Source organism: Ursus americanus, chromosome 19 (assembly GCF_024610735.1).
Source record: "Ursus americanus isolate L20-20 chromosome 19, mUrsAme1.1.p, whole genome shotgun sequence".
NCBI classification, from domain to species: Eukaryota; Metazoa; Chordata; class Mammalia; order Carnivora; family Ursidae; genus Ursus; species Ursus americanus.
The window spans coordinates 17,181,385-17,206,935 of record NC_142145.1 but is presented as its reverse complement, the minus strand read 5'-3'; the positions used below and the strand labels follow the sequence as shown (position 1 = coordinate 17,206,935).

Below are 25,551 nucleotides of genomic sequence, written 5' to 3'. Positions count from 1 at the left end.
AGATTGTCCAAGTTCAAAGTTCCCTTACGATCCAGATAAGCCTTGACTCTTCACTCTCAATAAATGTTAAGTAATAACAGGGTGGGCAGATTGTGATTCTTCTAGTAAAATGCACGAGTCAATCATTTCTCTTAACGATAAGATTTCACTTGCAAAGTGATAAACACACTTGGAGCCATAACTGTGAAGAAGATGGACGTTTTCAGAGACCGAGAGCTGGTTTCATACTTTAACTCCTCATAGGCCATCAGGGTAGGGGCTCACGAATGTTCGCGCCCTGAGTAAGAGACAGACTTGTCATGCCTACCACTTTATACGCACTTGAGCGCCAAGCGTGAGTTACCTGTAAACGGAAACACTGCTCCCCCGTGTCCGAGATGCCAGAGAAACACTCACCGTCCATCCGATCCACCATGACCGTGTGGCAAACCGCAAGCAGGAAGAAAAACTGTCGAACTTCTGACTCTTTCCCTGACTGGATTTGCTCAATAAGGTAGTGGTCATAAAACGCAAGCTTCCCGTCGGCAAACGTATTCCAGCTGAAATCAACTTGCTGAAAGAAGGGGAGAGAGGAAACAAACATGTGATTCTGAAAATGTCCACATTTTCACAAATGATAGAAGGGGCTTCACGAATGATAGAAGCTTGTCTTTGAAGCCAAGTCTTTATGGAAAAGTTCTCTTGGGATTTTAACACATTCTTAAGTGGTCAGGAGGCTCACACCTGTCTTAAAGCAAAAAGACATCCTGTTGTGGGTTGAACGGTGTCCCCCAAAAAAGATATGTGGAAATCCTCACCCCTGGTAGCTGGGAAGATGACCTTATTTGGAAATAAGATCTTTGCAGATGTAACCGAGTTAAGATGAGGTCCTTCTGGATGAGGGTGGGCACTAATCCAATCACTGGTGTCTTTATAAGAGGAGGGAAGTCTGGACCGAGAGACACAAACACCCAGGGAGTGCGCCATGGGACGATGAAAGCAGACATTTAAGTGTTGGGTCTATAAGCCAAGGAACAGCAAGGACTGCAGGCCATCACAGACGCTAGGAGGAGGCAAGGAAGGATTCTTCCCTAGAACCTCAGAGGGAGCGTGGCCCTGCTGGCAGCTTGATTCCAGACTTCTGGCCTCCAGAGCTGAGAGAATGATTTTCTGTGGTTTTAAACCATCCAATCTGTGGTACTTTCTTACAGCCATCGTGGGCAACTAATACACACCCCCAAACCCCTCCTTAAATGACTCACCTCTATCTTGCTATGGCTGTTTTGAGAAGCATCCCGATGGTCTCCTGAGAAACAAACAGGACAAAAGAAATTGAGCCTCTGTCGGTGCGCAGAGGTCCCTCCCCACCTTGCTCCGGTTCTATGGGTCTCGGCCTATGTCTGGACAGCCTTCAAGTTTTAGAACGATTTTCACACTTTTCAAGAGTTGTGAAAACAAAACAAAACCTAACAAAGAAGAGAATCTGATGCAAACAATATATGGCCTGCCAAGGCTCAAATGCTTTGTCTGGCTCTTTACAGCAGAAGTTTGCTGACCCCCGGTTTGGAGGTTCAAATACTAGTGCCTCTGTCCTTCTGCACCACATCCTCCTCTGGGGCCAGACTCCTGTCCCTCGAAGTGCTTACTTACCCCCCAGCTGGAAAGGGACTGCCACCACGCACAGGAGAACCACTCCCTTAACCCCCCAGTGGCCCACAGCCTTCCTCACGGCCCCCGAGTCTGAGATGCCCCTAACGTGAAAACACACTCACAGTATAGTTTTCTACAAGGAAAAAGCACACAGCGTTCTTATAGCTCTTTTAAAAAATTGTATTAAGTGGGTGCCTGGTTAGCTCAGTCAGTTAAGCATCTGACTTTTTTTTTTTTTTTTAGATTTATTTATTTATTTGAGAGAGAGTAAGCCTGCACGCACAAGCCGGGGGGGGGGGGGGGGGGCGGGAAGAGGGAGAGAGAGTCCTCAAGCAAACGCCCTGCTGAGCACGGAGCCTGACATGGGGCTCGATCCCACGACCCTGAGATCATGACCTGAGCTGAAATCAAGAGTTGGACACTTAACCGACTGAGCCACCCAGGCACCCCACATCCAACTCTTGTTTTGGCTCAGCTCGCAATCTTGGGGTGATGGGATTGAGCCCCACATCGAGTTCTGTGCTCAGCATGGAGTCTACTTATCCTTCTCCCTCTGCTTCTTCCCTCGCTCATGCTCTTTCAAATAAATCTCTAAAAACAAAATAAAATAATTGAAAACTGTTATTAACTCTTTATTTAAAAGTTAGAGCATTCTAACTGAATACAGTATTAGCCTTAATAGTTTTATAAATATACAGCATGTTTCAGAATATTAGAATGGAAATCAACTTTTTCAAAATAATTATGGGGAAATACATATAAAATTCACCACTTTAACTGTATTTTTTAAAGATTTTATTTATTTATCTGACAGAGAGAGCACAAGCAGGGGGAGCTGCAGAGGGACAGGGAAAAGCAGGCTCCCCACCGAGCAGAGAGCCTGACACGGGGCTCGATCCCAGGACCCTGAGATCATGACCTGAGCCGAAGGCAGACGCTTCGCCGACTGAGCCACCCAGGCGCCTCCCACCTTACCCATTTTTAAGTGTATAGTTCGGTGACATTAAATAGAGTCCCACCGCTGTGCAGAACCACACTGCCCGCTCCAGAGCCCGTTCATCTGGTAGAGCTGAAACTCACTGCCGCCCCCCCAGCCCCTGGCAACCGCCCACTCCACTTCCTGTCTGTGTAAAGCTGACTGCTCTAGGGCCTCCGACTACGTGTCCTGCTGTGACTGGCTTATTTCACTGAGCACAGTGTCCTCCAGGTTCATCCTCGCTGTAGCATGTGCCGGAACGTTTCCTTTTCAAGACCGAGTAATACTCCGGTGTATGTGTAGACCACATTTTATCCACGGACCCACTGCCGGACACTCGCGTTGCTTGCACACTTTAGCTACTGTGAGTAACACTGGCATGAACGTACTTGCACACATCTCTCTCCCCCTCCCTTTTGGTTCTTGTGGGTTTACACCAAGAAGTGCAATTGTTGGATCACACGGTAACTTCATGTTTACTTTTTTGAGGCATGTGTGCCCATTTCTGACCGCTGACCTCTCTCCCCCACATTGGTGTTCCCAAGGCCACCAGGGAAGCCACCTCAGAACTCAGCTCAGAATGGCCACCAGGGCTGGGCACGGTGATGGCACCAACAATTCTGGGAAGGCAGGCCCTGGTCACACAGGCCCGGGGACCGGGTAATGGCTTCCACTCACCATATATTTGCCCGTTGATGCAGCACTTCTTAAAGGTCATGATGTTCTGTGTGAGTGTCCCCGTCTTGTCAGAGAAAACGTAATGGATCTGGCCGAGCTGCTCGTTGAGCGTGGTGGTTCTCGCCTTCGCGGGCGTGTCCTTCTCAGGGTAGTACATCTGCAGGTCCCAGTTTATGAAGTAACTCTGCCCAAGGCGGATCACTTCCACGCTAGGGAGACAAGGCGAACCGTTACCGTGGACGGCGCTCTCGGATCCGAGAGGCAGGTGGCAGGCTTGATCTCACTTGTGTGCACAGGAATGAGCTGCTCGTCTGCAAAAGGCCAAGCCATGCGGGGTCCGTGTGCCCAGCCCCCCGGCTCTCCTGACCAGACACATCTTTCTCCAGCTTCAGGGTCAATGCTCCTTGTTTGGTGTGACTTCCCACTCAGCCCGAGTATGTCTGGCCACAGCAGCCCCTGCTCGGCACACGGCCCCGTGGGATTGGGGACATGGTGACGATGTGGCAATCCCTACTCTCTCTTCTCTCATTCCCATGGCACCCGGACACAACTGGAGCGGTCACCTTCACCTTTGCCCCCAGTTGGAGGAGAGGGTCCACTAGGTTACCGACACTGTGTGCTCGCAAGGAGGCCCTAGCACTTTTGGCAAGTAACTCTTACATTGTGATTTGACACTGTGAAAAAGCATAGTTTTTTTTTTTTTCTAAATTCTTATAGGATTAAAGAATGTCCCAAATAAGATATTCTAAAAGAATCATCTCAATTTTAAAACTCTTAAGGGATTAAAGATATCCCAGTTATAAGGAAGCTGTTTACATCTTCCGCCAATGTTAAGTGGCAAAAGACGTCTTTATAATAAATTAAAGAGATGGGAAAAGAACCCCTTCTGTCACCCTACAAATATTTCCTGAGTGCCTACAGTGTACAGATACCATTCTAGGGACAGGGGGCCACATCCGCCAACAACACAGACAAAATCCCTGCCCTCGAGGAGGAGACCTTCTAACGGGGACAAACACATAAACCTGTAAATGTGTCCTGCGGTGAAAATCCCCCGCAGAACATCAAAGCAGGGTAAGGGAAGATGGGGATCAACAGGGAACAGAAGTGACATTTAAGACGGAGTGCGTCAGGAAAGGCCAGCGTGACAAGGTGATGTTCGAACAGAGGCCTGAAGGAAATGAAAGAGCCACCACGTGGACAAGAGGGAAGAACATTCCAGGCAACCAGAGCAGGTGCAAAGGCCCTGTGGCAGGTACTGGCACCACACTGAGGGCCTGGAGTTGAGGAAGCCTAAGGAGGGGGAGGAGGTACAAGAGGTGATGAGGGGGCGGGGTGGGAGAGCACCAGACCACGCCGGGCCTTGTGGGGCATAGCGTGGCCTCAGTAGAGAGTTCATCCTGAAACAAATGGAAAGCTACCATAGGGTAGAAAACAAAGCAGAATGACCTGATCCAACTTATGCTCTAGAAGGACCTTCATTTCCAAGAGAAATAAGGAAATCATAATAATCACATGACATGACTTTTTAAAACTGAAAACACACAGCTTATTTTACAAGATATAGTTTTAAACAAAATAATCTGTTTAATGCTCCCTCAACAAAGGTAAAACTCATCTCAGTTTTTTGTTGATGTGTTTTTTCTTAGTGACTGCAAACACATGGCTCCCCAGGGCTCTACTTCATGGTGAAAGAACAGCAGTAACTACATGTAATAAAATTACAAATAAAACAAATGCACATATAATACAATTAAAATAAAACAAGTGCTTCTGATTACAGAAGTGCATGTCACCCTGTAGGTCTCTGGACCGTTGCTTAATCGGAACTCAGAGGAGACTCTGGCTGCTGAGTATACGCTAAGACACAGCACCCCTTCCAGTAGTCGAAAATCCAACCGATGAGTGACAGCAAACTTTGATATTAAAGAAGGAAAAGAGTGAACCAGGAAGGAATCTCACCAAGCAAGGCGATCACCACTTGTCAGAGATAGGACCCTGACTCCTCTATCGTGGTTGAGATTGAGGTGAGAAACAGAACATTCTGAGAAGCTGACTGAGAGCAGGGAGAGGGGCATTCCCATTGGAAAGTAGTGGCCAGGAAGCATGTTACAAGCGACAGATGTGTCAGGAGGTAATAAGGAAGACCGAGCTAAGGAATTAAGAAGGCTCCTGAAAAACCACCAAGTTTTCCCATGACATTCAAAATCTCCACCTTCTCCCAAGGCCCTTTCTGAAGTTTGGGCTCTGAAGTCCACTGAGAAGGAATCCTACCAAGTGAGTGACTTCTGAACTCTGGTAGTCTCATCTGCAAAGTGGTCAAGATACAAGGCGCTGTGCCTGGCACAGAGCAGACTCTCCAGTGTTAATTTCCTTTCCCTCTATCACCCCCAATCCTGAGATGAACGTTATTTTCTTACTTGCCCCTTATGGCTTCAAAGGCCAACAATGACTGATAGAAATAAAGGTGCCACATTGGGAAAAGGTACTACCTTCTTCCCTTAAAGCAGAAAGCCAAAGAGAGGACAGCCTTACCTGACATAGAGAGAGATGGGTACCATGGTATTTAGAATAATGATGTAGCCCCAGAAATTTAGGAATCCACGGTAGGAGGGCGTATAGTCTTCTCCATCATAGAGGTACCAAGAGTAATTACCGACTTGAGCTTCCCAGTAAGCATGGCCAATGGCAAGACCCGCAGAAACCAGGATGAGAACAACAAAGATCTAGAAGACACGAAACATTTAAGTGTATTTGGAAGACGGATTGCCAGCTCCCAGAAAGTCAGAGATGCTAATTAATCTTACTCAATACTTTGCATGTTAATGATAATTTAACAGTCTGTAAAAACACCACACTTAAAGGAAAAACAGCACCATCAGGATGCTTTGAAAGCCCATCTAAGTTCTATGATGGACTGATCTATCCTACATAACACATATAGGCACACACAGAGTTCCCAAAACTCTGGTCCGAAAGAGGAAGTGGTGTCTTATATTCAAAATCCTTAAATATCCTTCTATTACAGGGCATTCAATCCATGACTTTTAGTTTGAATAGTATCATACTGTTTGGGGAAGTTACCTTTACATGAAATAATTTCAAACAATGCTGACTTGGAACGGTTCTAGAAAATATTTGATGGAAATAAGTTTTTATAAGAAGGGAATTTTACCCAGATTTGGGTAATTATTCCTGAAGCTTTAATTTTAAGATCACTTAAGAAATGACACAGTCAGTATATCCCGTTAGGGAAATTATGAGGATACATTTAGGGGATGAACACAAAAGTCCAGTGTCCTCCGGATATTTGGGTATTTGTGGGTAGGAACACAATTTCCAAGGACAGATTTAAATTTCTGGACACAGATTCCAGAAGTGCTAGATCTCAAAACCACGTGGCTCAGAAGAGACGAACTCATTGTGAGTCCTTTGGCCGTAACCAGGACAATGACATGGAAAATACATATGAAAAGTTCAAATAAAGTTTTCATGAAATGTGGGACCAGAGAAAAAAGAATTATTTCTTCTATTTCTATTTTTACACTTTAAATATGTATATGTAAAGTATTCTAAGTCTCAGAAATCCCTAAAAGTTCATGTATTTAAATTAAACTAAATACTTGGGGAAAAATGGATTCTCATTGGGAAATTAGAGGACTGCCTAATATTTGAGGCCAGGCCTGATGATGCTATCCTTAAAAGACCTGCTTGCAAGGGTGGCCTTTGGCTGGCATCTGGGAACATAGATTTTGGAAGGGATTCTTCTTCCTTATTCCCTGATAAGAATGGCTCTTTGTTTGTGTAAAACAATATGGTATATGCCGACCACCGGCATTCCTTCAAAGAATCCGGAATTTTGGTATGTGCCTGGTAGATGGTGCCTGTGTGACCAGATCCCAATAAAACCCCAGACACGGAGTCTCCAATGAGCTTCCTTGGTATAGACAACATTTCACATGGGCTGTCACAAATTGTTGCTCAAGGAATTGTGACTTGCCATGTGACCCTACTGGGAGAGGACTCTTGGAAACTGGCACCTGGCTTCCTCTAGGCTCTGCCTCATGGGCCTTTTGCCTTTGTTGATCTTGCTTTGTAGTAAGTTACAGTAAGTCATACCTATGGGGGCAAACAGATGCTCTAGTCTATGGGTCCTTCTCGTGAATCTCACCAAACCGGGGTGTGGTCTTGAGGACCCCTAAACACACCTTCTATTTAGCCTTGCCTTTTATGTAGACTTATACAGTATATGTCAGGGGAAAAGGCTGCTTTTAAGAGAACTACCCCTTGGGGAAACTAACAGCAGTAAAATCAACCCTACGTTGACTCTAGGAGTACACAGTCCCCCGAACTTATCTTGGGCTGCCTGGTTTTCCAACTGGTCACTCCAGTTAACAAAATACTCAAGCACTCAGAGGCTCCTACAACTGTAATTTTCATTCCCAAAAGGATTCTCCTATTAGAGGTATGGCATTTTTGAGAAAAAGTAAGAGTCCTCTCTTTCCCAACCAGCCTTGGAACACCTCGTGTGTTCTTCTACTTGGCTTCAGAGGAAAGATTTCTCTGCATAAGAAAAGCATAGAACAAAATTACAGCAAAAGACAGCGGTCTAACCTCTCATCTACTGAAATAGAAAATAAGTACCGTATAAACCATGTAGTTCATCAAGTAATCAATTTTCGTTCTTTTAAATCTGGTTTTCCCACTATTCTTCATTATTTTAGTGTCAGCACCTAAAAGTGGAAAATTCAATATGGTCAATAGTTGGGAAAACCAATTCGCGGTCATGTCAATAAAATTACTCTTCCTTTGGTTTCGACAGAGAATGAACAGAAGAGCAATCCCCTCCTTTAAATTTTAAAGGCACATAGCAGATCAATTTCCCAAGAAACTCTGGAATTACCTGCAAAAATGACCATTCCGTGGCAGAAATCCGTGTTCCTGATTACACAGCCACGTAACAAAACTTTATCTGCATCCAGAGGAAAACTTGTGTTTCTCCAAATCAGAGTTCCTGTAAACTTATCTAGTCGATTATTGGGTTCTTCACATTCAATAAAACCTTTAGAAAAATATGATTCACGTAAGTACTCACATGCGAAAGATTTTCTGGTTTTAATTAATTGGGACTGAGTTGAACAACTAAAATTTAAAACTAAGTCATGTTTGCACAAACCGTCAAACGTTGTCAGCGAATTTTCTCTTTGGAGATATTGGTGTGTGATTTCAAGTGCCATCTTGAACTTTAGATTGGTTTCTCTAAAGGGAGAGGGGAAAAAAAGAATTTGATGACTAAAATTTGGAGCCTGAAAAGGAATATAAGAAAAAAAACTGTATGAAGTAGCATTAGGTGTACCTGGAAGCACAAGCTAGATCGTTAGCTTTTCCGATTTTCAAACTCTGTTTGCCTCGCAACTTCGGGTTTAGTGAGGTTATTTCCTGAACTACAGAAACATTTCTGACTTGGGAAATGGGGGTCCCCTTCGCGATCTGTTTTTGTGGGCCAGTGGTCGGGACAGAGGCATCTACAAGCTTCCTGTCCTCCCCCTTATAACTTAGCTTTTGCCACCAGCCTAGATTATCAGACTGCTATTTAAACACTTAGCTCCGAGGGGAGCCTGGGGGGTTCAGGGAGCTGAGCGTCAGACTCTTGATCCCAGCTGGGGTCGTGATCTCGGGGTGTTCAGATCGAGCCCTGCATTGGGCTCCGGGCTCAGGGCAGAGTCTGTTTGAGATTCCCTCTGTCCTCTGACCCTTCCCCCTCCCCGACTCAAAAAACTTAACTCCTAATATTTAATTGCACCAAGATGAATCTACAAGACAGTATTTGTTACAGGAAGTGTTTAGACTTTGTCAACCTATTATTTTCCAGACTGAATAACTGGATCCTGAATCTTTGAAAGATAATTCTACCCAGGAAAGGAGGTGGAAGCCTTACCCTCCAATATTGGGCATTTCCCGCCCACAGAGCAAGGACGGCGCATGCTCTGGAAAAAGGAGAGTCAGGCTGGGCATTTGGGCGCCGGACAGCAGTGCTGCCCTTACGGGATGGACATCTTTTTGTGGGCTCCATGAACGCTGACTCTGGGGTTCCCCTATACTCGGACGCTGACCTGTGGCCCCCAACCTTCCCGTTCTGTTTGTCCTGACAGGAGTGGGAAGATTCGCTACCTTGGGAAAGCTTTAGAGGCCTCACTCATGGGAATAACGGCTGTTTTACAGGTGAGATTGATCAACGGACTCCTCGACGGAGCAAGGGCAGACCTAGTTCCACGGAGATGACTTCAGCTCTCCACAGAAGTTCTGCATCTCCAGGGCGTGAGGTAAGGCGTTCACATCCGAGGGGGAAGGCAGACACTAGCCCGGACAGCCAGCACCGGGGAGCAGCGCCCCAGCCCTGCCGCTCACTGTGTGGCCCCGGGGGGGCTACCTCACCTCCTGGCGCCTCGCTTGCCGCGTGGGTCATGTCGAGGGGACACCCATACCCATACTTGTCTCAGAGGGCTGCTGAGAAGATTAAATGAACGAACACCTAACGCCAATACAGCGTCGGAGACACTCAATGCATTCCAAACTGGCCAAGAGCAGAACGTGCTTCTCTTTCAGGTGGTAGCATCGTTGTAACCAGAGCCAACAAAGGGAAAATTCAAAATTGCCTATTGACACATACTTTAAAAATCTGGTTTTTAGTGAAATAGATTACACTGCTAGTCATTTGTATGTGTCTGGACACTGCCCAGCGGTTTATAAAGGGCTCAGGCATCGATCCTTTTACCTTCCCTCAAAGTGGGGTGGGGAGGGGCAAGTTGGAGAGCCCCACTTTACAGATGGAACTGGAAAAAAGAGAGGTTGGTCTGCTAGGGACATGGTTGGACAGCTAGCAAGTGCTGGAGGTGGGGCCAGATCTCGGGCTCTTTTTCCTGATGCAATTTTCAGTGGAATGCGTGTGCCCTCCAAGGTCAGCCGTACAGGCCCGGCGAAGACCCGCTTACCCGTCGAGCTCAGCTGTTTCGACATAGCAGAGGCTGTTGGGCTCAGAGCTGGACAGCAGCAGGATGTCAGCCTGTTCAAAACAAAACACACCCATCACACAGAGGTCCCCAAGGCCAAACTGAGCTCCAGAGCCGCTGGCAGGGTAAGAGATGTGGGATGCGGGGCTTCTTCACTTACTGGAATAAAATCATTTTTTTTCAGACGAATGACATCTCCAACTTGAATCTCTTTCCACTTGGCAACTTTGAATCTAAATATTAAAAATAATGATAGTTTATTGGCTTTTTAAAAGGCACTGGCAAAAGATTCGGAATTATTCTTTCTAGAAGCCAACGATTCTGGGGAAAACGTGAATAGCACAGAGAAAAGGTTTCCTAAAAGTTCAGCTATTGAATGATGAAACCGCATTAAGAGGTCATGGGAATCACAGTCTCCTCTCAAGGAAGCAGTGGAGACGCATTCTTTCCTGGAATGTCACGTAATGAAGGCTCGAGGGGGCTACTTAAAGGTGTGGCAAGGAGAGATACCTGGCACCTCCTTTGTTTTTGCTCATGTCCTCTGCTCCTACCTCTCCTGTTCTCTCTCCTCTGGGTTAACCACCACCTGCTCACGACGCAGGTCCCAGGTGGTCCCGTGGCCAGAGTGCATTCTGGCTCCCACACCAGCCACCTGGAATCCTGCTGGAACTTTAGAGCGTGTCTCCTCCCTATTGTGTTAAGTTACCTTTCTAAGGAGCGTGTCGCACTTTCCTAAGTCTAATAAGGACATTGATAACATGCAAAATAAGAAGAGGACTATTTTCTGTCTCAAATTTCATAGGAAACACCCATTTAAATGTCTAACAAATGAACATCTTAAAAAGTTTTAAAACACAGTAGTCTAGTTTTAAAGATTTTCAGATATAGAAAAGATATCCCTAATAGATACAGTGAATCTATCACGACTAATAATTTTTTTGGAGGCAGAAATCCAATTACCATGTGTGTCCTCCCATTAATTCATGGATAAAAGAGACCTGGAGTTGAAAATACATTTTTTTTTGTTTTTTTCAATTTAAAATACATTTTAACTATGCCTATACACCAGTTTCACCAATTTTATTAGAATTTAATACACAATTCTTCATTTTAGGATTAAACAAAAAACTTGGCTCATCTTTCAATAAATGAAATGGTAGTTAGTTTACACATCAGTATCTGTGAAACTGTAAATTACGATTTGCATATGAGTATCAAATTATAAACGAACAAGTTAAGAACCTTCTTGCCACAGCTCTTTGGGGGTATTAGAGGCAATTCTGTTGGACCCTTCCACTGTGCCATCTGGTTTCCCCTTGGGAGGTCCCATTGCCCTCCCCACAAGGCCCGAGTCCCCACACGGACTTGACCCTACTCCAGGGGGAGCTGGGGCCACAGATGTGCACCCTGACCCCCAAATCCAAGGCCACTCGGAGCTACTCTTTACCAGTGGGGTTACCCAGGCTCTGGGCTGTTGCCAGGGTAGTGCAGGCTGGCTGTGAATCTTACCACTCTCCACGACAGTGACTCTTAAGTGATTTGAAAGGTAACCTTCAGAACAGACTCCATTTATTTGGCAAGGAGAAAAAGCCATCCAAACAGACTGACATAGTTTATATGCAAATTAGACACGGTGGAACTGTGCCTATAAATCGCCTTATTTTTCTCAGGGTCGACACATAAAAAGTCTTTGAAATGGGCCTTCACACTATTTTTTTCTTTCTTTTTCAGTGAAGTATAACGGATATATAACATCCGACAGTTTCAGGTGTACGTCAGTGATCTGGCATTTTCTTAGCCACTATTTTTAGCACCTGCCTTTGTGATTCTACCTCCAGGCGCCTGCTCAAAAAACAACTCATTACTGGTCCGTGAGTTGGCACGCTGGCCACAGTTGACAATGTTTATTTAACATTTATGGAGCACTTTCGGTGTGCTGGAGGCTCTGATGGACACAAAAAAGAAAAAGAAAAAAGAAAAGAAAAAAACCCAACCAAATACCATCAGGACAGTCTCCTTCAGAAACTTACAGTTCAGGACAGAAGATGAGACACCTACACCAATAATTCTAACACAAGTCAGGCCAATAGGAGGAAAGCAAAATGCTCTCAAAGCACAGTGAAGGGAAAAATCACTTGAGCTGGAGAATCAGGGAAGATGTCAAGATGTTTGGGCGGAATCCTGAACACACAAGTTTGGGAACAGCAAAGATGGGAGCTCCAGGCTGAAGGAGCCATATAAGCACAACAGTGCTGGGGCGCCTGGTGGCTCAGTCGGTGAAGCGTCTGCCTTCAGGTCAGGTCATGATCCCGAGGTCCTGGGATTGAGCCCCGCGTGGGGCTCCCTGCTCAGCGGGGAGTCTGCTTCTCCCTCTGCCCCTTCCCTGACCCTCCCCCTGCTCATTCTCTCTCTCTCTCTCAAATAAATAATAAATAAAAACTTTAAAAAAATAAACCTAACAGTGCTGATACCGTAGGGCCCAAAGGGCAACCACCCATAACCCAACTTGGCTCTAGCCTCCGGGTCATGAGCAGGGGACCGAGTCTTACTAAAATAGCAGAGACCCTCACAATGAAAAGGCCACTGTGCTGACAACCTTGTAAGTTCGGAAGGGTTGTCTCCAAGTATGTTTCTAGACACAGTTATCCACTAAGGAACAAATTGAGGAAGACACTGTACCTGCCATCCTTAATGACTTCACACGTCCTGTTATTGATTTCATTATCCATTTTATGACGAGCCTTTGGAAGAGAGAAGGAGAAAGGTTATCTTAATCATCTCAGAACAGAAGGTACTGACGCACTGCAGCGAGCAGAAAGTTGCCCGAGCAATCCTTACCACGTCGTCCACCAGGTCTTTGATGGCCGTGATGCCCAGCACCACGAGCAAGGGAACCAGGGTGGTATACCAGGCCAGGGTCGAGATCTCAGGGATTGCCTGAAAGAAATACAAAGTAGACATGTGTGCCCAGGAAGGCACAGCTTCTGCAGGTTGCTGTGAATTCCAACCTCTGCCATCACCCAAGTCTGTACCCTGCAGAGCCCGCAGGAAAGGAAAGGCATCCAAGCCTCCAGCCACCCTTCTTCCTGCCGCCCTCTCTAGCTTCTGGCCTCCTGGAACAGACCCGGGAGGACATGCATACACGGGCTCTCCACTCTGGCTGCTCAGCCAGTGGTCGCCGAGGGTCTCAGGGCAGAGGCCAGCACGGCAGTAGGTGGTGGCTGCCTCGGAAATCTCATGACTGCACTGGGCATCCTTGGGGGCCATCGCTAGAAAGAGGCTGGCCTCCCAGGAGGCCTTGTCCCCTTCAAGTGAGAATAAAAGATTGGGAGGCAAGTTTAGTAAAGATCTCTTGTAATCGGATCATCAGGCCATATAATGTAGAGGTTAAAGTGACAGGCTTTGCAGTGAAGTTCCCGGATCCAAATCCGGTCCCGCTTTCTCACTTAGGGCTTTAGGATTTTGAGCAAGTTCCCTGAACCAACCCCCACCCCCCAGCTCTCCGTTGCTCTGCAAACTGAGGTTATGATAGCCCTCGCCTCACACAGTACAAGCATTCAGTAAAGTAACAATGAAAGCAAACGGCCGTCTCAGGCTACAACTATTACTCTAATTTACATTGCTCTATTTTAAGAGACGATGATTGGGGGTTGGTTGGAAGAGAGGAAGATCATTTGCCACATTATTATCCATGTGTGTAACTCCTCTTTTCCTTGCTAGCGGGAAGGCAGGCAGGGAAGAAGAGCTCGCTGATGACATAGCATCGAATTTTAGTGTTTGCCTCTCCATGGGCCTGTTTCAAAGCCCCCCCCCTCCCCAGATAACAGGACCATTCTGTACTGTCAGGCCAGTAGAATTCATATTCTACTACGTCTGCTGGGTAGCCGTTTCTCCCTCGTGCTTCCTCGCCACTCCCTGCACCCTCCACCCTCACCTGGACACACACAAGCTCCCATTTTCATGAAGCCCCCTGCGTGAATCCTGGTGGATGGGACTGTTTTCCAAACCCAATACAGGATGTAAAGAATCTGATAAAAGCAAGTGGCTGTGCTGTCCTTTGTAGCCTCACACCAGGGGCTAAAGGTCGATACTCTGGTTGATACCCCACACTGGAGGGTGTAGGGTTCCTTTGATGATAACAACAGTTTCTAGACAGGTAAAATGGACACTCTGCGGATACATGAATCCAGTGCCACAACGGAGAGAAAGACTCAGGAAAAGAACAGGCCTTCTGTCCGCATGAAACCAGTTCACAAAAATAATTTGAGAATTATGACCCAAATATTAATACAAATAAGTAATATTCTTGAGGAAATCAAGCATCTAAAGAAAAAACAAAGAACAAGCACACACAAAAATAGAATTTTAAGGTACAAATAATTTTACAAAGTGAGGGTTTTAATTCTATTTACTTCAGGGAAACCAGTTTTAACACTGACATCAGGATGAAATAGAATTTTTAAAAAATACAGAATTAAAGTATCTCCATTTGCTTCCGTTCCCTGTTCACTGAACACTGTCGCCCTGGTTCTGTATGAGGCACTATTCCCTTCCGTGCAGAACCCTGATGTTAATATAACAACTTTCAAGATTATACGTGTCCAAAACCTCAATGTCACTGAGTCATCACAATTCAAAACAGATTTAAGATATCAAAGGGCCTTACCTGTAAGATAAGAAGGATCAGGAAATAGAAATTGGCTGCTCTCTTAAACTGTTCAAACAAATTCATCGGTAGAAAGGAAAACGCATTATACTTGTATGTTTTAATTGCATTATTCTGTTGGGGGGGGGGGAAAGAAAGAAAGTCACTCTACATAAGGTCACGTATTTATCCCAGCGTAGACACACCTGCAAAAATCCCTAAAGCCTGACGGCCTACAGTGACATAGGGACATAAACCAGATAGACACTGAGATTTCCTTTATGCCTTTAATTCTAACCAGGCCTCCTTGACTCCTTGGAGGCTCAGGCCAGAGACAGTAATGAGGAGACATTTCCCCTCAAAGGATCTCCGTGACAAATCTGGCAGTGACCAAGTGGTCGCTGCTGGCAGGTTCCCTGATTCCTCAGAGCCTCTTAGAAAACGGGGCAAAGGGAGACGTCAGCACGGGCCACAAAGCTGGAGAAGGAACACTCTTTTACTGAAGGAAGGATGAAGGCTAGTGTGTAGGCTAAAAGACACTGTTGTGTGTTGAACTGTGTGCCCCAAAACATATGCTCAAATCCTAATCCCAGGACCCATGACTGTCATCTTATTTGGGAATGGGGTCTTTGCAGATGGGATCAAGTGACAGCAATGTCGCACTGGCTTAAGGTGGGCTCTGATCCAATGACTGCTGTCCTTAGAAGACAAGGACAACTGGACACAGACATAGAGACACACAGGGACAAGGCCATGTGAAGATGGAGCCAGAGATTGGAGGGATGTGTCTACAAGCCAAGGAATGCCAAGGATTGTCAGCCACCTCTAGAAGCTGGGGGAGAAGCTTGGAACAGACCCCGTTCTGGAACAGGCGCTCCAGAAGGAACCAGCCTTGTCGACACCTTGACTTTGGACTTCTGGCTGCCTAAACCGTAAGAGAAAGGATTTCTGTTGCCTTAAACCAGCCCATTTGTGTCCCTGTTACAGCTGTCCCAGCCAACTGAAAGTTACATCACAACACGTAAGCACACACTTGACAGGTGTTATCATATTTTAAAGGTAATAAGGATTTTTGAGGTGAAAATATCTTCAAAGTCTCCATCACAGGCAGAGAAGGGGAAGAGAAGTTATCAAGATTCCTTTCAAATTCTTACTACTTTCAAACACAAGGGCTTCTCTGACATTATTATAAATTCTTACATAGAACGTTAAGAGAGCTCTGTGCACACACAAGGAAAATTTCAATCTACCTAAGTTTATTTTGGTCTGTGTCAAGCCACTCTTACTCACCTTTATGAAACTGGATGTAATGAATAAACGTGATATTCTGTAGAACGGGCAATGATTATCAACAGCCCGGGCCAGGGAGATGATGGGGAAGGCAGGTAAGCACAACAGCTACTGGAAAAAACTGGCTCTTCGTAAAGAGGATTTAGAAAGTCCAAATCAACTTACCGCATACTTGCTCTCCTTAATACAAAAGAACCTTGTGTTCATAAAGTGAGGTTGTTCATGGAAGCTTCGATCATTTGCTTTGACTTGCCACGTACAATCTTTTAAAAAGAAAGAAAAAAGTCCATCAAGCAGAAAATCAGCATACGGTTATGGGCTGAATTGCCTTCCCAGGTTCAGATATTAGAGGTCCGAACTCCCACTCTGTGCCTCGGAATGTAGCCTTTTTCGGAAATCGGGCTAGTGCAGATGTAATCAAGTGAAAGTGAGGTCATTAGAGTCGCCCACTCCCCAACCCAATAGGGCTGATGGCCTAAAACAAAGTAAATTTGCACACAGATATGCACAGTGGGGACGATGAGGTGAAGTCAGAGGGAAAACCCGGCCTCCTACAAGCCAAGGGGTGAGGCCTGGAACAGACCCTTCCTGTCCTTGGCCTTTGTAGAAACCCAACCCTGCCCACACCTTGATTGCAGACTTCCAGGCTCCAGCTCTGTGGGGTTATCAAGTTTCTCCTGTTGAGGCCGCCCGGTTTGTGACCCTTTGTTACGGCAGCCTAGCGAGCTAGTGGACGTGTTGCAATCTGACCCACTGTCCACAGAACATCGGAGTTCTAGAAGAGTAATCCTCGTTAAACAGGACCCAACCAAAATCCCAGAGCCCCGGAAGGTCACAGCGAAATTAAGCCAAATTATTATTTTCAAACTCATGTACTTGGTTTGTAAAGTTTAGAACCCATTACACATTTAGTGAATGGATAAATCAAAGAAAAAGGCCACCACCGACTAACGCAACACTCTCGAGGCCTGATCACAGATGATCACTGCTTCACCTCACGTGCTTAACGTCACATCCACCGTACTGAGCAGCCTCAGTCCATTCAATCGGCTCGTCCGAGTTCCAAGGAACCTGAGGACGTCCACGGCATCTCTACTGCTGGGCGGGGGAGGGGGGGCAGGGAGGGACATTTCTCAGCAACAGGTGTCTCGTGAAACCCTTCTCCCTAGCCGCCATACCCCCTGACCCCAACCACCCAGCGCTGCTTTCTACCCTGATTCTCCTTGGAGATAGCTTTCTCCGCGCTTACTGGAAGATGCTGTCTATGGGTTTAGAAGAACTAGTCCTAACTCCTGTGAGATCACGTCTTCCTCATTCCCACCCTAACCACAACCCCATTCCTAACATCTGTGCTTATCATCCCCATATTTTTCTGTATCGGTTCATCAAGTACCCCCCCAAATAAGTTGTTCGGGCCAGTTTCGAGCTGTATCACTTGGATTCTTCCGTGAACTGCTTTTCCTCCCTCAACACTGTGACCTTCCTCTCTATCAGTGTGGGTAACTGCTCTTCCTTGCCAGTGGTTAATAGTATCTTTTTTTTTTTATTAAAGATTTTATTTATTTATTCGACAGAGATAGAGACAGCCAGCGAGACAGGGAACACAAGCAGGGGGAGTGGGAGAGGAAGAAGCAGGCTCATAGCGGAGGAGCCTGATGTGGGGTTCGATCCCTTAACCCTGGGATCACGCCCTGAGCCAAAGGCAGACACTTAACCGCTGTGCCACCCAGGCGCCCCCAATAGTATCATTCTTTTTGTCATCTCTAGTGAGTCCACAGCTGGCTGAGGACTCGCTGGAGGTAGATTTTTGAGTTGACCTGTCACCCCCCATCTTATAAGCAATTGTCCCCCATCCTGTGGTGATAGGAATTCCTCTTACTGAGTGTTTGGTCCTCCCTTCCTTCCTTCCGAGCTTCGGCGCTGGGCTTGGAGACTCCCTGGCTTCCGACCTACCCACACACGTAGCCCTCACTCTGCAAAACTGAAACGAGGGTCTCACCACTGCAGGGTTAGCTGCTCCGGCAACAGACTGGCGGGTAGTCTCCGGGCCTGCAATCAGCACACCGGGCAGCTCTCTGGGGGCACACCGCCCCCCACCCGCCCCCGCCATGCTGAAAGTACTCGTGGAGGATATGCTTGCAGACCTTCCCAATGAATAGTCAAGGTAAAGCTCGCAAGGTGAGATCTAATTCCTCTCCGGCTCAAGTCCTTTCTAACTCAGTGGATCCCCCATTGACGGAGCCCAGCACCTAATGGAAATTTCGGCTAAAGGGACTTTTCCAACACAGAGATGGCGCACCTGGCAGTCAGGCTACATCTACAGAGGAACAATATTTCCACCCACCTGGTTTGCTTTACCCATCTCCTGACTTCTTCTGTCCCAGGACGTGAAGCTCCATAGCTAACATTGCTCAGTGCTTACTACGTATAAGGCATCATGACGAGGAGTCTGGTTTCTCCATGCATCTCCTGTATGGACTGGCCCTGCTTTTGTGACCCGTGCTCCAAACCACCCTGAGAAGTCTGCCCACGAGTCGAGGTGGGAGGGTTGCTTACGAGCATAGGGTTAACCTTTCCACCCAGAAAGGTGGAAGTCAAGTATCAGGCCGCGCTTGGTTTCCTAACAGGAAGGGATCAGCATGCCGCTGCTATGAAATCTCAAGACAAGGATGTCATCGATGAGGAAGGGAAGTTGAGGAAGCACCTCTTTGGCTTCAGGTCCTCCACTGACTTGGGTCTGGACGTGCGCACTGGATGAACTTGCTCTGTGGGACATACATGAGTGGGTCAACCCAGTTTGGATGCACCCCTCCCTCCCTGGCTAAGTGCCAAGGGAGGGAAATTAACAACTAAAGGGACTCAACTATTTTTGGAGATGGGAATATATTAAAGAACATTTATAGGTAAAGAATTCTAAAATTATCGGATTGTTTTTTTTTTTTTAAGATTTTATTTATTTACTTGACAGAGAGCAGGAGCAAGCACAAGCGGGGGGGGGGCGCTGAGGGAGAAGCAGGCTCGCCACTGAGCATGGAGCCAGACACGGGGCTTGATCCCAGGACCCCGGGATCATGACCTGAGCTGAAGGCAGATGCTTAACCGACTGAGCCACCCAGGCCCCTAAAAGTACTGATCTTATACAATTATCCAAATAAAGACATACTTTTGAAAATACTGTTTCATTTTTTGAAATGATTCATTTTCTAGACTTTTCCCTTAATAGAAAGTACAGATAACATTGCAAAAGGGACAAGTGTGGACTACCGAAGAATGCAAATAATTAACCTCGTTACTTTTTTAAAAACCACAATACCATTACTAAAAATTCCTCTTGCATCATTTTGGCTGCCATGCATTGGGTAATCATACTGATTGTGCCATTACAAATGGAACTGCACCCAGCCTCTCTCTAGCAGAAGTGCAATTTTATCAAATGAGAAAATTAAAATGGAACTGCAGAACAACTCATAAGCACTGTTACAATGTGTGCTGTTCCACAATCGGAGTATAATGTATGCAATCAGAACACTTCTTCCCCACTCAATAGGAGATCTAAATAAAAGCAGGTAAAAAAAAAAAAGTATTTTATAGGGTAATCTTGAATCCATTCCATGTTACGATAACTTGAAAATGTACGTGCTTTTAATGGTTTACGTTAGCTTGCAGATGGCTTGCAACACACCTCCTGCTACCAGTGTCCCAGAACTTCATCGGGCTGCTGTTCCTAAACCCCAGGAAGGCTGAGAAGGAAAAGAGACTGGATTCTTCAAGAAGCAAGAAAAGGTCAAGGGGAAGGGATAAAAATCAATCTCAGAAAAACTCAAGAGGAAAGAATAAGCTGCCCAGTTAATGAGCTAGATTCATTGCCCCTACCCCCTCGTGGCTCTTTTTTGTTTGTTTTCATTTTTAATTTAAATTCAACTTAGTTGGGACGCCTGGGTGGCTCAGTCGGTTAAGTGTCTGCCTTCGGCTCAGGTCATGATCCTGGGGTCCTGGGATCAAGCAGGGAGTCTGCTTCTCACTCTGCCCCTCCCCCTGCTCGTGCGCTCATACATTCTCTCTCATATAAATGAACAAAATCTTATAAATAAATAAATTCAATTTAGTTAACATATAACGTATTATTAGTTTCAGGGGTAGAATGCAGTGATTTATCAGTTGTATATAACACCCAGTACTCATTCCATCACGTGCCCTCCTTAAAGCCCATCACCCTGTTAGACCATCCCCCCATTCACCTCCCCTCCAGTAACCCTCAGTTTGCTTGAAATTTCCCTCATAACTAAGTCCCCCAGCCAGTGGCTCCTCTGTCTGTCCCACACTACGCCTCATCCCCACCCCATTTTGATGTGGATACTTCTGACAGAAAGGGTGACATCAGTCACCTCAAACGGGCAGTGAAGGGTCTACCAGAAATGCCTTTGGTCTCTTAATTTTACGCTGTGATAACACCTTAGGGAGACTGGAGAAAGTAACCAGTATGTCTTTATCTGCAACATGCTGACCTTAACCACAGAATTTTCTAGTTAAGTTTAGAAATCTGATTGCAGTCAAATAATCAGTAACCCTACTTCCAACAAGGTCCCTTGTTTGGTATAATTCCGATAAGTCGAGGGCAGACAAATTGATGTCTTCTCCTGGTTCTCCTCTGAGTGTCGTGCTAATTGCTTGAGGAATATTTCAAGTGGAGACCATAAGAAAAGCGAAAACAGTGTTCCGTGGTTAAATACATTTGCAAAGACAGCATATCGTACTGCATCCCTCTTTTGGAATTCAGTGTACCCACTGGTATGTCAAAGGCTCAGAGAAGAAATTTATTTAATTGTATTCAATTCAATCTTTTCAAAATTAATGTGACCACGGGCACATTTTTTAAAAAATCACAGAACACCTACTAATATGGTTTGAGAAATGCCGCGCCAAAGCGTATGTCTTTAGGAAGGGCAGCAAAATAGCACTTGGAAATATTTGTCCTTTTGATCAAACATTTACGAATTACTCACTTGGAACAGAAAACTTTACTAGACATTTGGACCACAAGGCTACCTTACAGAAAAAGAAGATAGCTTGCTCCCATTTTCTAGACTGAAAATACTAAGAGAAGAATTAATAAATTTTCCAGCAAAAAATGCACATATGTCCCTTTGGTTAAAAGGTATGAAGATAGCAGCTAACAATGTAAAACCATCAATGCATGTGTCCAGATATGCATGCAACATCAGCCAGCTATGGCTCAAAGTCGTCCCCAAATTCGGTAACTGAGCGTCCAGTACATCTAAACATTGCCAAACGCTGTTCAGAGTACTCCCACCATCACCTAGACCTTTGACGGCTGCCATACAGAAAGTAAGTTCCCCTGGCCCCTCGTCCTTACTGCTGCTTCTGAATTCTTGCTTATAGACATGCCAACAACCAAACAGCTACGGATTGGTACGAACTACAACAAAGCAGCAGAATAAAAAGATCTAAAGTTTAATGTCAAAAAGGAAAACCAACAACCCACAGAAGAGAGAAATGGGTAAAGGACATGAATAGACATTTCATACGAAGGGAAATTCAAATGATTCTTAAATATGTGAAAAGATACTCGAGTTCATAAAAAAAAAAAAAAAGAAGTGCGGTTCTTTGGGGTGGTACCAATTTTTAGCCTACAGTGGCAAAATATTGGCAAAGAGGAAAGAATCTGACGACACACTGGGTTGAAAAGACAGCGGAGGGCCAGGCCCCCTTAAGTGGTCTCTGTGAACAGCAACTGGGCTACATCTATCAGATTTTAACACACACTCACATGCACTGGCTGATGGAGCAATCCCACTTCTAGGAATTTCCCCCCCATGTATATATTCATGCACAGGAGAGATGACACGTCTCGGCACTATTCAATGCAGCCCTGTTTATCAGGAAGATTAGAAACAACCCAAATGCCACCATGAGCAGCTAGTTAACATCCACATGACAAAAGTCTATGCAGTCTGCATGAAAGAATAAGGCAGCTGGGGCGCCTGGGTGGCTCTGTTGGTTAAGCGTCTGATTTCAGCTCAAGTCATCTCGGTTAGGGCCCTGGGATGGAGCCCTGTATTGGGTTCCCCGCTCAGTGGGGAGTCTACCTGTCTCTCTCCCTCTGCCCCTCCCCCCTGCTCATGCTCTCTGTTGCTCTCAATAAATAAAATCTTAATTACACTAAGGGACAAAAGCAGGGGTCTCTACTATACCGTGCTTTCAGCGATGGGACACACGGAATTAATGAACAGAGACGCACGCATATACATGTACTGGCACAGGTGTGTTTATGTATCTGTAGGTAAACAGGGGCACGGGTAAGTATTCTTTGCACGTACAAGTGTGTGTATATCTCTGGAAGAACAGCTGAGAAACTGACATCAGTTTCTTTCTGCGAAAGGAAACCGCATGGCTGAAGGACAGAGGAGACAAGGAAGGAGACCTCATCTTCACTGTTCCCTCCTATAATTAGATCTATATGCATGTATTACCTTTTAAAACAATATGCTTACAATTCAATTCCTTCCCTCTATACATTTACATATAAAGCCAATATGTAAGTTGCTTAATTTTCTTATGGTCATTATACCATTGTAGTTACTATTTTAAAAAATATTTTTCTAAAGGCAGTGGGACGGTGGGTGGGAATAAACCAAGAGTGAACAATACAGGAAAAGATGGAAGCCTATGGGGTCCCGGGTTCCAACGTCCAGCCATCAGACGGGAGCGGCACGGTCACATCGTGGCTCACCCTGGTCACACTCACAGCAGTGAGCAGGATGTATCTGAAGGGAACAAATCTGGAGGCAGAAGACCACTGCGGTCACTGAAGGGAGAGTGGATGTGAGTCTTGGCCAGAGCCAAGGGACTGGAAATGGAGAAGCCAGATTCAAGAACCGCAGGACAATGGTCTGAATGCGGGCAAGGGAGAATGAGAAATCAAAATGAAGCCAAAATGAGAAAACGGTGACCCCGGGATGCCAGCTGGGGTAACCAGGTGGACAGAGGTGCCGCGGACGAGCTAGAGGACACAGAGGTGCGAGTCTAGTCGGGGGGACTGGCGAACGGAAGACACCCATAGGACGTGTCGGGGGAAACAACCACCCGGGAGCTGCAAAAACAGATCTGGACTCCAGGCTGAGGTTTACGGCGGAGATCGAGATTGGAAGGTACTGGACCTGCAGATGTGGACTGAAACCAGGAACGTGAATGGATCGCGTCGGAAGTGAGTGTGGAGGAAACAGAGCTAAGAGCAGACAAGACTGAAGCAGCAGCAGAGAGGAGGAATCCAGGGACGAGACTCTGAGGCTCGGGGAGAAGTCAGGAGAACCCGTGTCACAAAAGTGAGAGTGCAGGAGCATTCGCAGCAGGCAGTGACAACCCTGCGCGCGCTGGGACAAAAGATGCCCGGTGTCGTGGAGATCAGAAGGAGATCAGAATCCCGTTGGTGCCCTTATGGAAATGAGGAGTGTCCTCTGGTTAAGAAAGTAAAGGGGGGTTGGGCTCATTAGGTGGTGGTTTTAGGACAGAGAGACTGAAGGAGCCGGGACAGAGAGGGTGAGGGTGAGGACCCAGGAAGAGAGGGGCTGCGGGGGGTGGGGGTGGGGGCTGTCCAGGCTCCTCCTCCCCGGGGGAGGGGTGCAGAAGGAGGAGTGAGGGTTTGCACAGCCTTGAGTTCCTTGCGTTTCTTCGTGTGTGCGGATGAGGCGGCTCAAAGCGGGCGCCGTCAGAGAGCTCATGAGAGGGTGAGAAAGGCATTAACTGCGGGCGGGCAAGAGTTTGGAGTCACGGACTGATCGTGTCCATCTGCTTGTTTGTGTGGTGTTTGTAGCGTTCAGCCCTGTTGTTCCCTCCACCCCCTCCCCCCAAAAACAAACAAAAAAAAGCTCAAAAATGGATGGAATGAAAGCAAAGTAAAAGGCCAAATGCTGCTGCTTGGGTATGTACACGCACACGCGTGCACACCCACACCCACACGCGCACACACACACAGCTTTGCTCCCTGGTCTTGGCACTTGCTCCACCAAGCGAGACCAAGTTGCGTCACCAAACACCTGGTGACAAATGCAGACTCTCGGGCCACACCCCAGACCCACGGCAGCAGGATGGCATTTTAACAAGACCCCAGATGGACTCCTCTGCGCCCTGACTGTGCGAGGAGCGGCTCTCAACCCTCCTGGAATCCCCGAGAGGGGCTTTTTATCACATCCTGAGGCCCAGGGCTCCAGCCCCAGGGATTCTGGCTTTAGTCGGGGCTGAGCCCAGCGAAGGTCCCCAGTGATCCTCATTTGCAGGCGAGGCTGTCATCCCCGGCTCAAGAGCAGTGTTCTTCCTCAGCCTTTCTCCTGCCTCCACCCCCCCACCCGAGGGTGATGGAGGGTGACGAGTGCTCCCCAGAGCCCCCCTCACCACCCAAGCAACACACCGCGGGGTCTGGGGCAGGCAGGACTTGGAGTTTGGGACTGCCTTTAGAAATAAACGCCTCTCCCCGTCAGAGAATCTTTATTCCCTCGGTGCTTTCCAAACTTAATGTGCATACGAATCACCTTGTTAACAGATTCTGATTGGCCGGTCTGGGCTGAGCCAAGGTTCTGTATTAATTAGCACCCCGGTGAGGCGAGCAGAGAGACCTCGCTCTGGGGAGCAGGTATGTTAGGGGATGAGTCACAGGATTGTCCTGATGTGAGGCTGAAACTGGTGGGATTCATTTTATTTTTTTAAACAGATTTTATTTATTTACTTCAGCGAGAAAGAGAGAGCACAAGCAGGGGGGAGGGGGAGAGGGAGAAGCAGACCCCCACGCCCCACTGGGCGGGGAGCCCGACACGGGGCTCGATCCCAGGACCACCGAGAACATGACCTGAGCCAAAGGGAGACGCTTAACCGACTGAGTCACCCAGGCACCCTGGGATCATTTTAAAATATGGATCCTCCCCTTGCCTCACTCTAGACCTACCTTCTCAGTATCTCCAGGGACTGAGCCCAGGCACCCAGGGAGTTTAAAAGCTCCGCACAAGATTCTGTTGCACCAGCAGGACTGAGAACCCCCGGTTTGTGCAAGTGTCTCCCTAAGGCGACTTCTATCATCAAAAACCTACTTTAGAGACGCAGGTTTCAAACGGGCCCTCAGAAAAGCCACTGCCGCGTAGGCCTCCACGAGCAAGAGCTTCCGGCTTGAGGTTCAGCCATAAATGACATTACTCGAAAGCAAGTTCTACAAAACGAGATAGCACAGTCCCCCCCATTACAAATCACTCAGGCAGGGACACCCCACAGCCTTCGTTCTCTAAGCTGCCAGTTACTGTGGTATTCACAGAGCCAAC

At 46.7% G+C, this 25,551-nt stretch overlaps 1 protein-coding gene across 4 annotated transcripts in view; it reads right to left on the bottom strand.

The window, feature by feature from the left end:
• ATP8B1 (ATPase phospholipid transporting 8B1) overlaps window positions 1–25,551 on the bottom strand; it is a 118,767-nt gene that overhangs the window by 25,870 nt on the left and 67,346 nt on the right. For all 4 annotated transcript variants that reach the window (XM_045790174.2, XM_087869780.1, XM_045790175.2 and 1 more), the window contains exons 3-15: window positions 16,394–16,491; window positions 14,960–15,073; window positions 13,132–13,230; window positions 12,973–13,034; window positions 10,454–10,526; window positions 10,276–10,346; window positions 8,460–8,542; window positions 8,187–8,345; window positions 7,928–8,016; window positions 5,819–6,009; window positions 3,284–3,492; window positions 1,242–1,285; window positions 397–553 (exon numbers count right to left, since the gene is read on the bottom strand). In XM_045790174.2, the coding sequence (XP_045646130.1) occupies window positions 397–553; window positions 1,242–1,285; window positions 3,284–3,492; window positions 5,819–6,009; window positions 7,928–8,016; window positions 8,187–8,345; window positions 8,460–8,542; window positions 10,276–10,346; window positions 10,454–10,526; window positions 12,973–13,034; window positions 13,132–13,230; window positions 14,960–15,073; window positions 16,394–16,491 (1,449 nt within the window). The remainder of the gene's footprint in view (window positions 1–396; window positions 554–1,241; window positions 1,286–3,283; window positions 3,493–5,818; window positions 6,010–7,927; window positions 8,017–8,186; window positions 8,346–8,459; window positions 8,543–10,275; window positions 10,347–10,453; window positions 10,527–12,972; window positions 13,035–13,131; window positions 13,231–14,959; window positions 15,074–16,393; window positions 16,492–25,551) is intronic.